This window comes from Liolophura sinensis, chromosome 6 (genome assembly GCF_032854445.1).
Source record: "Liolophura sinensis isolate JHLJ2023 chromosome 6, CUHK_Ljap_v2, whole genome shotgun sequence".
NCBI lineage: Eukaryota > Metazoa > Mollusca > Polyplacophora > Chitonida > Chitonidae > Liolophura > Liolophura sinensis.
The window spans coordinates 1,719,475-1,736,019 of NC_088300.1; the positions used below are offsets into that span (position 1 = coordinate 1,719,475).

Below are 16,545 nucleotides of genomic sequence, written 5' to 3' on the forward strand. Positions count from 1 at the left end.
TATGCTGTTTGTTCTCAAGAAACTGTAATTTTTCGTATAATTGTTAATTTTGGAACTTAGAGAGTAGATTCAATGAACTGATTAATCAACATATTTCTCCATCATCGATTTATCGATATTTGGAATTAAATATCTATCATTGATTTTGTAGCCCAGAATATGAGGTCATTACATGACTCAGTACTGATTCCTTGGTGCTTAATATATTGAACTGATTTTAGCTGCAAAGTTAATGTAACATACATGTATTCACCATGACTGTTCTCTACAACGTGATGGCAGCATTCATTGGTTGTTGTTGTTGTTTTTTTTTGTTTGTTTTTTTTTTTTTTGTTTGTTTTCTTTCTTGTTTGTTTTTGTTTCTCCAGAGGAAACGGAGCCCAAAAATCATGCCATCGCTGAATGCAGTGTAGCCAGTAATAGCAGGTACGTGTTCGTCCTTGTTATTTAGGCTTTTACCTTTCTGTATTATACGTGTGAGTATAATAACAGATAAGGGGGTCGCACTTTGTAATAGGCCTCATCATTCTGTATTGTAACTGTGAGTGTAATAACAGGTAAGGGGTCGTACTTTGTATTAAGCTTCACCTTTCTGTATTATAAGTGTGAGTATAATAACAGGTAAGTGATCGTCGTTTGTAAAGCCTTCACCTTTCTGTATTATAAGTGTGAGTATAATAACAGGTAAGGGGTCGTACTTTATATTAAGCTTTGCCTTTCTGTATTAGAAGTGTGAGTATAATGACAGGTAAGGGGTTAACCTATATATACAATCACGATGGCTTTACCCTGCCTTACAGGGGACGAACTGTCAGCAGCCTTTATATGTATAGAAACAGGATGGCTTTCCCTCCCTTAAAGGGTACGAACTGTCAAGAGCCTTTTTATATGTATTGGAATAGGCTTGGCTTTCCCTCCCTTAAAGGGGACGAACTGTCAGCAGCCTTTACATGTATACAAACAGAATGGCTTTCCCTCCCTTAAAGGGGACGAACTGTCAGCAGCCTTTATATGTATACAAAACACGATGGCTTTCCCTCCCTTAAAGGGGACGATCTGTCAACAGCCTTTATATGTATACAAACAGAATGGCTTTCCCTCCCTTAAAGGGGACGAACTGTCAACAGGCCTTTATATGTATACAAACAGAATGCTTTCCCTCCCTTAAAGGGGACGAACTGTCAACAGCCTTTATATGTATACAAACAGAATGGCTTTCCCTCTCTTAAAGGGGGACGAACTCTCAGCAGCCTTTATATGTAAACATTCAGGGTGGCTTTCCCTGCGTTACAAGGGAACGAACTGTCAGCAACCTTTATATATATATGTATACAATCAGTTTGGCTTTCCCTCACATACAGGGGACGAAGTGTCAGGAACCGGATCTCGCTGTGGTTTTCTCGCCCCCACAGTCACTTCTTGAAATCATTCCGCCACAAAGACAAGAAGGTAAAACATACGTCAGTTTCTTAAACTTACCCACGTTACGGCGGAGATGATTAAATATTGAATCGAAATTTATATCTGTTCAGAAATAGTCTTGTGTTAAACACTATGCAAATGGTAAAATGCCGAATCTGCATTAAAAAGAAGTACAGGGATGAAGGAGAGCCCAGGTTTAATATACATAATATTTAATATATACAATATTTAATATACATAATATACATTTATGTGATCTCTCTGTATTTATAACCATCCTCCACAGATACATTTATCTGTTTTAGTTATGTTTAAGTTACAGTGGTGCAAACACTGTACCAATTTAAAACAAGTAATCATTAGTCTTGGGTGTCACTTATACGTGTATTATAAAATACTCATCTCACTGGGAATTTTTTTTATATATTTCTCCACTTAGATCACACGCCATTGCTCTGAAAATGAACGAGTAAAAGGACTGGATGAGAGTAAAAATGGACAAGAGGATGAGAAAACCCAAGAGACCGACAAGGCGAAAGAGACTCAGGTGAAAGTAATGCAGGCCAATCTCTCAGATACACCTAGATGCAGAGGAGCCTTGTCAAGAGTGGCTCGTCGGCTACAACGACAGTTCAGAAAGATTTTCAACTGAACAAACACTGCCATATACTATTTTTTGCTGTACAAAATTTACTTTCTTCTCTAAAACTCGTGGTCATAGTTTATAGGTTATCTTATTTATATAAGAGTAAAACTTCAATACATATATATCGAAATATAGAATTTATATATATTCGTTCGTTTTTGGATTTACCTAAAATAAGAAAACTAATGTTTACGGTTGTCTATAATATAGACTTGTGTATGGCATGCAAGCATAAAGTGTAATTTTATTACCAAGTTGATATTTAAAATAAAAATGATCTCTAGTTTTGATATTTTGTCGCTGGTCTTGTGTTATCTGTCAGGAACTATTTCATAATTTTGTGTAGCAGATATGGAGAAATAATGTTTCACGAAATACGACTGACCGGTTTAAGTTATTAACTCGATTTCAATTCATGTTTCCATCATGCAACAAATCTAATTCAATGTCCATTCATGAGTCCATGAATGCATCTTGCGTCCAATGATGGTCGTGTACAGACTAAATCTGCTTTCAACTTCGAGCTTAGATACAAAACTGAAGAAGTTCGTACGAATGCGCTCCCATATACATTGACTAGTTCATATACTGGTTGGTGTTTTACACCTTTTTAAAGAGCATTTCACTTGTACGATCATAGTTTATGTGGATGGTTATGTAGGATTAGGTCAATATGGTTTAAGTGGATGGTTATGTAGGATTAGGTAAACATGGTTTAAGTGGTTGGTTATATAGGATTAGGTCAACATGGTTTAAGTGAATGGTTATGTAGGATTAGGTCAACATGGTTTAAGTGGTTGGTTATATAGGATTAGGTCAACATGGTTTAAGTGAATGGTTATGAAGGATTAGGTCAACATGGTTTAAGTGAATGGTTATGTAGGATTAGGTAAACATGGTTTAAGTGGATGGTTATGTAGGATTAGGTCAACATGGTTTAAGTGGATTGTTATGTAGGATAAGGTCAACGAGGTTTAAGTGAATAGTTATGTAGGATTAGGCCAACACAGTTTAGGTGGATGGTTATGTAGGATTAGGTCAACATGTTTAAGTGAATGGTTATGCAGGATTAGGTCAACATGGTTTAAGTAGTTGGTTATATAGGATTAGGTCAACATGGTTTAAGTGAATGGTTATGCAGGATTAGGTCAACATGGTTTAAGTGGATGGTTATGCAGAATTAGGTCTACATGGTTAAAGTGAATGGTTAGATAGGAGTACGCCAACGTGGTTTAAGTGGGTGGTTAGGCGGGAAAAATCAACATGGTTTAAGCCGATGGTTATGCAGGATCTGTCTTCATGGTTTAAGTAGGTAGTTATGCAGGATTAGGTCAACAAGGTTTAAGTGGATGGTTATGTAGGATTAGGTCAACATGGTTCAAGTGGATGAACTACTGAGGATTAGGTCAACATGGTTTAAGTGAAATGTTATGTAGGATTAGGTCACCATGCTTTAAAGTTGTTGGTTATGCTGGATTAGGTCAACCTGGTTTAAGTGGATGGTTATGCAGGATTAGGCTATACAGACTGGATCAACGTGGGTGAAATAATGGTCACACAACGTTGGGTCAACATCGTGGATATGAAGGATCAAATAGGACTGGGTCATCATGTTGAAAGTGGATGGTCATACTTGATTGGGTCAGCATGGTTGAAGTGTATCGCCACAGATAGGTAGATTAAGCAAACGAAATGTTTATAATTGCACATATAATTGTCGGCTTTGATGAAATGAAAAGCCATGATGCACGAGTGATTAATGGATTGGAATCCACTTTCATACCTCTTCTCGGAAATCGGGTCGCTTTATTGAGCCACTGCACCATTAATGGAAAACGTTACGAAAAGTTTTATTTAGGATGTTTTGTGAAAGTGCCTCGGATAGTGTTTTCTGGGAATTTAATGTCGCGTATCTGTATATCTGGTTGTAGTTCGACAGCGTCTTCTTGCTACACGTCAGTCCCATTGCTGACATATTTATAGCGCTGCCAAACTAAATTACACTAGACATGACACCTCCTGTGTCACAGTATACTGACAACGGATTTTCTGACACTTGATCAGTCCCATGAATATGCGTTGAAGATGACGTCAAAGCTATGGGGAGAAGATGACGTCATTTCTGAATAAATCAAAACCGATCGTGGACGGAAAATATGCATAACATAATCTTTGTTTGATAGCTCCTTTTCATGCATCCTTTAATGTGACTTAATAGGGAACTCATAAAACCCCTTCCCTGTGTTGCTCGTCCTCGAGTGTCCCATTCTGACAGGTAACCATAAGAAACATTTGACGTCAAAAAATGGCATCAGGACCATTGTTGCCGGTTTTTATGAGGTCAGCTAGTGACGTCATAATGCCTGCTGTGAGCTATTTTCAATGACGCCTGTGAAAACGTGATAAGTTACGAAAGGATTGTCTGTTACGTCACCACATTGTTTGAGAAGAGAACATCAAATATCGATAGAAGAAAAAGACTTCATGCAAAACGGCCTACCAATATTGTCCTTCCGGCTTCCTATGAGACGGCATTTGGGAGGAGATGACGTGTAAGTTTGGTTTAAGGGTGGGGTGAGGAATAAATTCGGCGAGATCGGGACGCCGATGAAGTGTGGGTGTCGGGTTGCGGACTGGACAGTATAAATGCGATAAGCTTTAAATACACGACTATTGTCACACTGTAAATAGCTGTCACAGGAGAATACATAATATGTTAATTTGTTGGCTTTCATACAAATTTATACATTCACCTTCTCAGTGCTAGACAGTGTGCACCGTACAGGTCTCTGTGCAGCACATTATACCACTGTACATTTTTGTCACATCTCTGTCTTTCTCTATTTAATCGAGTCTCTTTTAGAACAACTTCTTACATTTAAAACATTATTTTGAGAGTTTGTGAAATTTGTAAATTGTTATATCTCAAATAGATCCCATCGGAGCATCTCAGTAATCTGGGTGTCCCGGTCTACCACGGTGCAGTACCACGGATATCCATCCACGGACCACATTCCTCACTCAGGTATATGGAATTTTAGTTTAATCTCTTGCTGTACTAAAACATTTCCGTACTAAGACAACGATTTCCTGCCTCACCGCCCAGTTACGAAATGATGGATAGTTTCAACTTTGACATCGCTAATTATCCTTACTTTGAAAGCAATACACATAACTGTCTTGCATAATAGCATATCTCGAATTTTAATATTTGTCTGATCGTAATCATGTGTTGTGTGACGTTTTCAATCAACGTCGCTCATTATTCCTTCTAAACCTATAGAGTGTCAGGATATTCCATCAAGTCCTTCGCTATAACACTCTCCACTTAAATTTTACAATCAAGATAACCATCTGTGAGTAAATATATGGACGGAGTGTCTAGTGTGTGGCGATCTGCTTCATAATTGTGTCTAATTCCGGTTTATCTGGGAGCGGGTTTTGGTGTTGCATATGCATCGCCACGTCTCGCCCTATGGACAGTTGCAACACAAAAACAACTGTCATACTCATACTTCTGAACAATGAAAATTTATATACATATATGGTTTACTATTTGGATACTGATTATGTTTACACACATAAAACGTCCCTTGCCAATTTTCGGCTTTATTGAAAACTGCTAACTGATTCTGTTTTCATTGATTCATCCTAATTCCTTATGTGCGTTTTTTGGTGGTTTCCTTTAAACGTAATCTAAATTGCCCTTAAACAAAAATTATTAAAATAGACGGTACATGACGCATTACATTTATTCGTATACATCGTCGAGTGTCTGGATTGTAACGCATAGATTTGCTATTTACCATGTAATGTGTGTATATTTATATTTATGTATTTATGTATTTATTTATTTATTTATTTATTTATTTATTTGGTGTTTTAAGCTGTACTCAAGAATATTTCATTTATACCAGCAGTATGTATATTTGTGTATGCATGCAGTAGTCGGTTCAAGGCTGTGAATTGCACACATTGTCTGTAGGAACATTTATTTATGTATCATATATCAACCCAAAGGTAACACATGCTGAAATAATTTGACCGTTCCTGACGACTGCAAACACAGGGCATCGAAAATAAAGAGTATCACAAAACATGATTTCAATATTCTGAGTTCTATTTTTCGGATTTTGATTTACTCCAAACTCAATGTTGTGCGTTGTATCTATATGCAGGATCAGGGAGTCCATCAATACTGTACGTTGTATCTATATGTAGGAGCAATGAGTTCATCAGTGTCGTATGTTGTTTCTGTCTACAGGAGCACTCCACTCGTCCAGAAGAACTGCTAAGCCCTGTATACCAGATTTCTCTGCGTCAACAACACCGGGAGAGACGGAGAAGGTTTCCAAGTCTGAACAAATCCAGGCCTCTCGAGGATCAGACTCTTCCGGTGCTGTTGGCTCTTAGCCCAATTCAAAACCCTAGGAGAGATGTCTTCAGACCAAACCGACAAGCCATCTACACACCAGTCATCCAAACAGCCATCTCCACCTCACCCGATTCCACCGCAGCCGATCCACCTCAGCCAACCCCACCGCAGCCAACCCCACCGCCTCCAATCCCACACGAAGCCAACCCCACCCGGGCCAACACCCAGCCCTCCCCGTGCAGCCAACCAAAAAGTCTTAGAGGGACGAAATAAAGCAAACAGGCGCTGTCGCACAAGGAGAAGCAACGTGTACTTCGGGTATATACTATGTACCGGCATCAACCCAGTGAAGCTAGTATTAATTAAGATATTTATTTATTTCATTGTCATATATTGCCGTACCCTGTTCCGGATTTTCATTGATATGACAGAGGTCAGGCATAAGGGTGGATGACGCTGAGTACGCAGAGTGACCCACCGACATTCTTCAGGTATTCTGCCTGACACACCTCTTGACTTAAAGTCGCATATGAGACAGTGAGAAGTGAGAGATTTCCTCATTATTATAATCAATAATTGATTGCATTAATCAGTCAATACTTAGGGTAGCCCACCATGTAGACCTAACAATTTATACAGGTTTTTAGCCCAAACTATGAAAAGGAAATTTCAGGTTTAGTCATGCTATAAAACATGAATTGAACCAAAGTATGTAATCAAAAGTACCTGCTGAATTTAAAATGTTTACCATCAGCGATTTTAATCGTTCGTGATTACGATAAGAACACGACAGTATTACCATCCATGAAATACAATCTTTTTGTTTCAGACAAAAGGAAAGGTGAGAAAATCATGGCCGACAGAAGTGATATCAGCAATGACAGGTAAATTTACTTTGGGAGGTGACTCTCGCGTCAGGCAAACAATTTATGTCCAGTTGTTACTTTGTAAAAAAAAAAAATTCTCCAAATTTTCAACATTATCTAATTTTTAGGATTTGTGTTAGGCTGTTTCTCTTGAATCATGCATACAATTCGATTAATAAAGAGTGTCTATACACTTCAAGGTATTTGAAGACCAGTGGAGGCTAAATGAGGCTAAGTTGTTGCACACCCTTACGTAAACTGCTGTATCTTTACGTTTGTGCAAACTGCTGTATGGTTACGTTTGTGCAAACTGCTGTATGGATGCGTTTGTGCAAACTGCTGTATGGTCACGTTCGTGCAAACTGCTGTATGGTTATGTTTGTGCAAACTGCTGTATGGTTACGTTTGTGCAAACTGCTGTATGGTTACGTTTATGCAAACTCTTGTACGATTACGATTGTGCAAACTGCTGTTTGATTTAGTTTGTTCAAATTGTTGTAAGGTTACGTTTGAGCAACTGTTGAGTGATTACGTTTGTGCAAACTGTTGTATGTTTACGTTTGTACAAACCGTTGTATGGTTACGTTTTGATGCCGAGTACAAAACACCTCATCACTTAGTATGCGGCGTTATATACTTGTTTTTGGTGAGCAACCTGTCCATACAAGTGAATCCTCACCATACCTGGCTCATCCCATACCAAAGCACTCGACAACGTTCTTAGTACACGTCATCCTTCTCAGTACACCCAACCCTTCACAGTACAAATCATCCTTCTCAGTACACGTCATCCTTTTTAGTACACGTCACACTTCACAGTATACGTCATCCTTCTCAGTACAGGTCACCCGTAACGTCTCTGTACACATTAATCCCCTCATTACAAGTCATCCTTCTCAGCACACGGCACCTTTTTTGGGACATGTCACGTTCTCATGACGTCATTTTCTCTACACGTCCCCCTCCTCAGCACACGTTCTCGTCACGTCACAGTACACGCCAACTACCTCAGTACACGCCAAGTATCTCAGTACACGACAGCTACCACCTAGCCATACGCGATCTCCCTTCTCTACACGTCATCACTTCTTGATATGCTCTCTATAACTCTGGCCTCCGTCTCTTAAGTGACATATTCTTGAGTATGGCGTAAAACACCAATCAAATAAATAAATTAATTAATTATTTTTTAAGTTGCAGGGGGCGAACTGTCAGGAACCGAATTATGCGATTGTTTGCTCACCCAAAGGTTCGGTACCTTAAACTGCCCATCAAACACAAGGTAGGTAAAAAACTACTGTTTGATTCTTAAGATCTTTAAGAATTTTAATGATTAAACAAAGCTGGGAACGATAATAAATAAGCAAAATAACTCCGAAGAAATTCATTGTGACGATCTCAATATTTTGACTTTAATTAAGTCATCCTCAGGAAAAAGTGTGCCAAATGAATGGATTACTGCATGGAGTATAATATGACTGAACAGGCGACATCAGTTGACAGGTTATTGTCCATAAAGTAGATAATAAACACTGAAAAGGTGAATAATATGTTAAGAGTATGTTATAGTTTTCTTATCTTAAGATAATGCACATGATGACATATACATGCAATTGGCTATATAAGGATCTTTATAAATATATAAACACATATTTATGCATCTTTATGAATATTAAAAAAAACACTTTCTGAAGATTGGAAGAATAAAGTAAAAATAAAAAATGCAGCCTACCTAAACAATTGAAGCTCTTTAGAGGTCATAATCTCATGGTTTGTATACATCTGGTACATAAAATTATGTGGAAGTGCATTTTTTTTCACAACATACTCATGTGTAAACAACATACTGCATGTGTGCACAACATTCTGCATGTGTACACAACGTACACAGTAGTTTTTAGAGAGTATGCTGACGAGAAAATAAATCATGCATGTTAAATTTGATAATATTTGACCATTTAGATGTCACCTATGTGTACATTTGAGCACGCATATGCAAACTGATATAATCAGATTAAGACACAATTGGAAAATAAACAGAATTACATGGCCAGATAAACACCAATGTGCTTGGGGAAATATTATCACGGCATTTATCCATAAATTCTAACCCTTTTCTAACCATACTGTGAACATGCAGTAAGGTCACATCAGGTTTTATCACTTAACACACGCAGACTGCTAAACTTGCACATTCAAAATGCATACACATACAGAGCTAAAAATCGACAATCCGACAGTAAAACGTACGAAAATAGTGCGATGACCTTATTGATACGCACGAGGTGGGTCCCAGCAGTCCACCATGTGCAGGTAAAACATTTGTTAAAAGCATTGTACTCGACTGGAAAAACTGCAATACGAAAAGCTTTACTGATTTCATTGACAGTGATTATATATACTAACTTCGTTTACTATTTTCTTTGCCTTTAACATGTATGTATGTGGTTTCTTTTGACAGTCATTAGGGGCATCTTTTCTGTTTGAATACTCTAACTTACGAAGAATTACACATCAAGAAAGCCCCTAATACGTTCGTCTTACAAACTTTTGTCCAAACAGAAAATACTCAACAGTATGGCGGTTAAAGAGATGGATGAATACGAAGCAAACAATGATGGACAAGATTGTCAGGAAAATGAAAAGAATGGTGACAAAGTGAAAGTCATAGCAACACATAGGCTTACAACCGGAAACCCCAGAAGATGGAGCGCCGTGTCACGTGTTGCTCACCGCGTTCGGTGTCAGTTTAGAAAGCTTTTCAACTGATACACAATTCCCTCAATGTTGCACAGATGCAAACTATATTTTGTACATTCGTTTGTAAAAATCTCCTGAATAGTTTTATGGATTATTACCTTTGTATGTAGGCCTACTATATGTATAAATGTTGAAAAATTAACAGTTGATCTCTCGTGTATAGATTAAGTTCAATGAATCTGTTCTAATGTACAGTCTATATTTGTGTGTGTAAATCTGTCAGTTGCTGTAGTATATTTTGAATACAGCTTTTCAATGTTCACACTTGTACAGACGGCGAATCTCTATACCACTTGTGGTCTAAATAAATAAATAAAAACGCACACGTGCTGCAGATGTATAATATTCCGTTTCACTTTTTGCCCGTTATCACCTGGTGTTTGTAAGCTGAAATAGGGGTTAGCATTTCTCGTTGGTATCAAAGCAGTTTCTTGTGATGCAAATGGCTGTTAATTTCCACAGAAACTAAGGGCACCCTCTCTGTCAACAATTTAAACTTGAGCCCTTAGGGTAGCAGTTTTCTCTCAATCCTTCTCGCTTGATCTCAAAGTCCAAGCTCATGCACGCTGGCTTTCTCTCCAGTCGTATGTGGGAAGGTTGGTCCTGCGCATGATCGTTGGTTTACCCCGGGTTCTGTCCGTTTTCTCCCAGCATACTGCTGGCCGCCATCGTAAAACTGGAATATTCTTAAGCACAGCGTAAAACACCAATACAATATTTAAAAAAACAATAAAGAAAAAACTGGAAAACTTTCTACATCTTTGTATACCTACTGCAGTTTCCTTTAATTATCCTTCTTGGTATCTCACTGTATATAGCTGTTCACGAAATTCTGGCATGTCTGTAGGACCTACTTGAAAATTTGTTGTGTAAGTGACTATTTATTCCCTCGAAACACGCTCATATATAAAGCCTGACGAACTCCATTCAATGACAAGAACAAGACGTTCGACTTTAATAATGCTAAGACTAACATTGTGGCAGTGGTAGGAGATAAAGCCTTTATAATGTTGCTTTACCACTTTCTAAAAATTTAGAAATTCAACACTTTATCAAATGCTAAGGCTTTGCACGTTGTAATCTAAAGCTAGGCCTATCTTGCTATCAAAATCAACAATTTAAAATGCCATGCCCCTCACCTCACTCGATTATGTGTTGATGATGCGGCACCACATTTTAAGATGCTAGAACTCACATTTTGTATGAAACAATTAAATTAAATCTTGTTCAGTTCATTTGAACACGTAGAAAATGTTGACATTTTACATTTCCGTTGTAGGAGAGTATTGAAATAGCCTTTTAATATAGACTAGTCTCGAAGAAGTTTAACACCCTTCTGGAGTGGATCTCACATTCTGGATGTCGCATTCACGCCTGTAGGGGTCTGCACGGTGTAATCGGCATTTCCAGTCGGTTTAAGGGGCGACTTTGACATGGCTACATAGGCCTACAACCGACCATTTTTAATACTGACCTGAATGACTCGCGAGAATGTAGGCCTATCGTTGATAGAAATACGAAATACGCATACACGTAATTATAGATGTCTTTCCGCATCATAATGGAACTTGCTTTTGCTAAAAGACGGACGAGAGCTTAAAGCCCATTAAAGTAAAAAAAAAAAAAAAAAAGATAAAATTTGAAAACCACATTAGATATTTAAACAAACGTACATAACAGACACATATATATATACATATATACATATATATAAGCCTACAATAAGGATTCGCCTACACATGTACGATAGGCTATGAACTGATTAAGGAACAGCAACAATGCAGTGATGTAATACTAGCAGTGGAATGGATGCATCGATGGATATGCCTATATATGGTCTCTGTAAGCGTACGGGTGTAACGCTTGATAGAATATCCAAATTTAGTTAACACACACTACACCTGTTGTCGAGTAATAGTAATCATATCTCATGAGTTTGTGTTGTAAGCAACAGTTAGATGTATTTTGCCAATCTCTCTCGACTTGTAAGCTGTATAGTCAATGTGGTCACTGGGAGAAAATGGGAGAGGGGGGGGGCGGGGTGAATCTACTCAGTTGTCTCCCTTCATCACTTTATTTCCGGAGAAGACAGAGAAGGATGACGGAAAACTTCTCCCAAACCGCAGACTCGTCGAGTTTGTCTGAGCCCAAATCGGGCTTGAATCTGTTAGACTTGCCAGAAGAAGTGTTACTACACATACTATCTTTTATGAGTTACCATAATGTCAGCGAAATCCGAAGGGTAAGAGGTTTTCTGGTGGTTCATAGTCTGACATTTTTCCGTAGAAAAACAAAATGGGTTACCTGCCCTTAGACAATGACAAACAACGTAAACATCTGCTAGCTTATGGTCACCCGAGAGGCTCTAAGCGATTTTACACAAAATTATCATTTCGTTTCTTCTATAGACATAAGTTAATAACGGATAATATTACTCTGTTCTGTTTGTTAACTTCAGTCTTCACTTCTGAAATTCACGATTTGAACATCTGACATTGTAGATCTGCCAAGCTTTCAACCGGCTGTGTCAGCAGGCTTTAACACAGGGCTTCCTTCGTGTGGACAAGTTTCATAGTGCCATACAACGACGAGTCAAGTCACAGCTTCCGCGTAGAGAGTCCGAAAGACGCAACCACTCCTTGGCTCGCCATGTTGACATCTTATCTGCCATAGAAACCCGTCTCTCACTACTTAACATGACCTACATGAAGTATATAGACGTGGGTCTGTGTGCTTTTATACCGGGAAAGGTAACCTCTTTGCATATTTAGACATATTTAAGGGAACTTAAGTGTAAGAAAAATCGTCTCCCAATAGTTTGATTCTTTCAAGGAAATTTTGTTGATGATAAGAAAACATTTAGGAATGAGAGTCTTGAAAATTGAGCACATTAGCATGCTACAGATAGCAGTACGCGGGGAGCTGTCACCCATAGTAGACCCATTTGCTGCTATGTTGATTTATTTTCAATGCCAAAACTCTGAGACACGTTTACATATCCAAGACACATTTTTGTGGGTGCGTACTTTGACCAGTGTTGTGTGCTTCCTCCTTCCTAGGCCTGGTTACCACAAGTTAACGCGACGCTGAATAATGTGAGGGAGGGGAATTTGTTGAATGTAGTACTCACATACATATACATGCATCCATTCGACTATCACACATTCAGAACTTGGGAATATTAATTAATACAAATATTTATGCTCATGTTTTAATATTCTGGTGCATATCTTCTCCTGTCTGATACAGCGTTGCTCACAGCACTAACATGTATAAGTCTTTGTATGTTATACTCCCTGCCAGCTACACTTTAGGTGAAGTCTTTGTATGTTATAGTGCCTGCCAGCTAAACTTTAGGTGAAGTCTTTGTATGTTATACTCCCTGCCAGCTAAACTTTAGTTGAAGTCTTTGTATGTTATACTGCCTGCCAGCTAAACTTTAGGTGAAGTCTTTGTATGTTATAGTGCCTGCCAGCTAAACTTTAGGTGAAGTCTTTGTATGTTATACTCCCTGCCAGCTAAACTTTAGGTGAAGTCTTTGTATGTTATTCTCCCTGCCAGGTGTTGGATGAGTTGTTCCGCATCCTGCGGGTTCTCCAGGAGAGTGCAGAGCCCCCCAGAGCCCACGAGTTCCTACAGGAGCTCAGAGATATATCTTCCATGGCTATGGAGCACTTTGAAGAGAAAATAGTGCCCCTTGTCAAGCAGAAGATTCCCCCACTCAGTATGCCCGTGCCGTTTGGAGAACCAGGTGACTCACAATCAGGTAAATGCGTTGTGAGGTGTCTCTTTGTTGTTACTGTTCATATGCTATAACAGTAAAAATAGAGAAAACAACAATAATGGAGAGAAAAATAGTGCATTTCATTGAATAAATTGTCAGTTTGCATACGCATAAGACCAGTCAGATGCAAGATTGTGCTATTCTAATTCAAAATTATTTAGCAGATGACATGATTCTTCATGGAAACATTTTATATATGAGGAAGAAAGGTGGCCATGTAAAATGTTTGAAAAACTGTCTAAGCAACGTCCTCTGGGTCTATCCTAATTTGAGATGGGAGGGATTATAGACTGAACAAAGCCCCAGGCTTCAGTCCTTAGCCTCAGCCATGAAAGTCCCTTGCTCAAAACCAGTTTCTTCTTACATGCGTACAAATTTATGTATTAAATTCAGCAAGGTTCTGGATTTTCTCCTGCTGATTAACACTGCTCCTAAGGTAGCAAAATGAAATGTATAGAGTAGAACAAAAAATAGTGTTCATTTGCTGGAACTAGTAGAGCTTGGCCCATCTAAAATGTGGACATTCTTGAATGTGGTATTGAAGAACAATCAAATAAATAAATGCATCTAACATGTGTATGTTATACATGTTCTCAGTATCCCGGTCCTACTCGGATTTCCTGACCGTGCCCACATCCCCCAGACAGGACATGGTACGATTACAACACCAGGTCAGGTCACAAGGCCTCTCCCTACAAAACTTCCGCAAAGAAATGATTGACATGAGAATCAAAATGGCTGAGCACAAGAAACGACTTATGGAACAGGACAAAAAGAACATTGAGCAGTGCCGAATTATTACAGAGCAGAACAGCACGCTTCTGGAACAAGACAGGAAGTTGAGCGATTTGAGTCGAAAGATCCTAGAATATGATCAGAAGTTTAGTGACATTTTTGCAGAATTATCCAAGGCGGGTTGCAGTTCAGTGGGTTACAAATCTTCATCAGCCAGTTCTACTGATGCATCAGAGACAGATAAACAAGCCAGTCAGAAACATCCACAAGGGATCAACAAATCCACTGTGAACCGAAAGAGACAATCTAGCCACCCTGTATCTACAACAACAGAGAGAAAACAGTCTTCAGGGAAAAGGCGAAAAACTTAATCAGTTGTTGCTGAGTTAGTCATTGTCATGAATTACTTTACTTAATGCCATGTTCCGTAGTTTAGAGATTTGAGAGTTACTGTTTCTTCTAAATGATAGTAATGAAAAAGTAGTCTTTAATGTCTTTATTTTTTATTTTATTGCAACTTTGTTGGCAAGAAAACTTACTGAGAAATTGAATTTGCATGCATGGCTACAAAGAAAAGAAAGCTAGAGAGAGAAAACACTTCTGTCGTAGGATGCACCTATTCTGTAGGTATAATTAGTGAATGCACCTATTCTTCGGGTATAATTAGTGAATGCACCTATTCTTCAGGTATAATTAGTGAATGCACATATTCAGGTATAATTAATGAATGCGTCTATTCTACAGGTATAATTGATGCATACAGTTATAACTGATGTACATAGTCTACAGATATGATTAGAGAATGCACATGTTCTACAGATATGATTAGAGAATGCACATGTCCTACAGATATGATTAGAGAATGCACATGTCCTACAGACATGATTAGAGAATGCACATGTCCTACAGATATGATTAGAGAATGCACATGTCCTACAGACATGATTAGAGAATGCACATGTCCTACAGACATGATTAGAGAATGCACATGTTCCATAGGTAGTAGAAATTACATGATAAATTCATGTTTTATGTATCTAATTTTTCTCCCATGGTGGATGTAAGCAAAAATAGTACACATTGAAAGAACTATAAACACTCAATTAAGTTTGTTCTGGTAAATAGTAAATGATCCAGTGGCTCTCAGAGCTCATCATGCAAGTAACTATACACAGAACAGTTTTGGGCAGTGTCTTAAGTCAGGGTTAATACATCAGTGCTGAAACCCTTCTGTTTTCATTGTGACACAAAAAGCCCAGCTTAATATTGCACATTAGCGACGATTTATTTGATATAACCTAATTCTCTCTGCCAGTAATTTGGCAACTTGGTGGTTAGATACACTGATCTTTTTTTTTTTTTTTTTAAAATAGTGGCGATGCTAAGAATAGTGCTCTTAGTGCCTGATATGTGACAGATCATTTTAATATGTATAATTTAAAATCAGCTGAGTTTTGTTATTTTATTATCGAAATTTTGCTAAGAACTTGCCATGGATTCATGTTATGTATTATGTACAGTATGATACAGTCATTGATGTTCCACAGGAATTGCATTTATAACTGAATAAAAAGACAGTGCTGATTAGGCCTAAATCATAATTCTATGCCTGTGCACTTTTCCTAGACAGAAGTTGAGAATCATTGAATAGAATTCAATTGTTATCTTGATAATTCCAGAGCTTGCCATGTAAACAGGGCACTTTTTCTTGGAAAACGTTAAGAATGTGAATTGCATTCTACACCAGCACATTTGAGAGGAAAAATGATGAAATTAGTGTGAGCAATTCAAAGAAAAATATATGGTAATGCTGTATGTTCAGAGCAAGGTTTTCTGCATAATGTGTGGCTTATGATACATCTGCAAACTTAGTTTTTTCTTTGTTTTTGATTTTTTTGTTTAAATTTTCATACAAACCACCCTAAATTGTGACTTCAATAAATGATTTTTGTTTCAA

At 38.0% G+C, this 16,545-nt stretch overlaps 1 protein-coding gene across 1 annotated transcript; it reads left to right on the forward strand.

Moving 5' to 3' along the window:
- Positions 1-12,162: 12,162 nt before the first annotated feature.
- LOC135468302 (F-box only protein 28-like) lies at positions 12,163-16,545 on the forward strand. Its single transcript, XM_064746484.1, has 4 exons — positions 12,163-12,311; positions 12,571-12,819; positions 13,631-13,835; positions 14,451-16,545. The coding sequence occupies exons 1-4, from the start codon at positions 12,168-12,170 to the stop codon at positions 14,957-14,959; spliced, it is 1,107 nt and encodes a 368-aa protein (XP_064602554.1). The 5' UTR covers positions 12,163-12,167; the 3' UTR covers positions 14,960-16,545.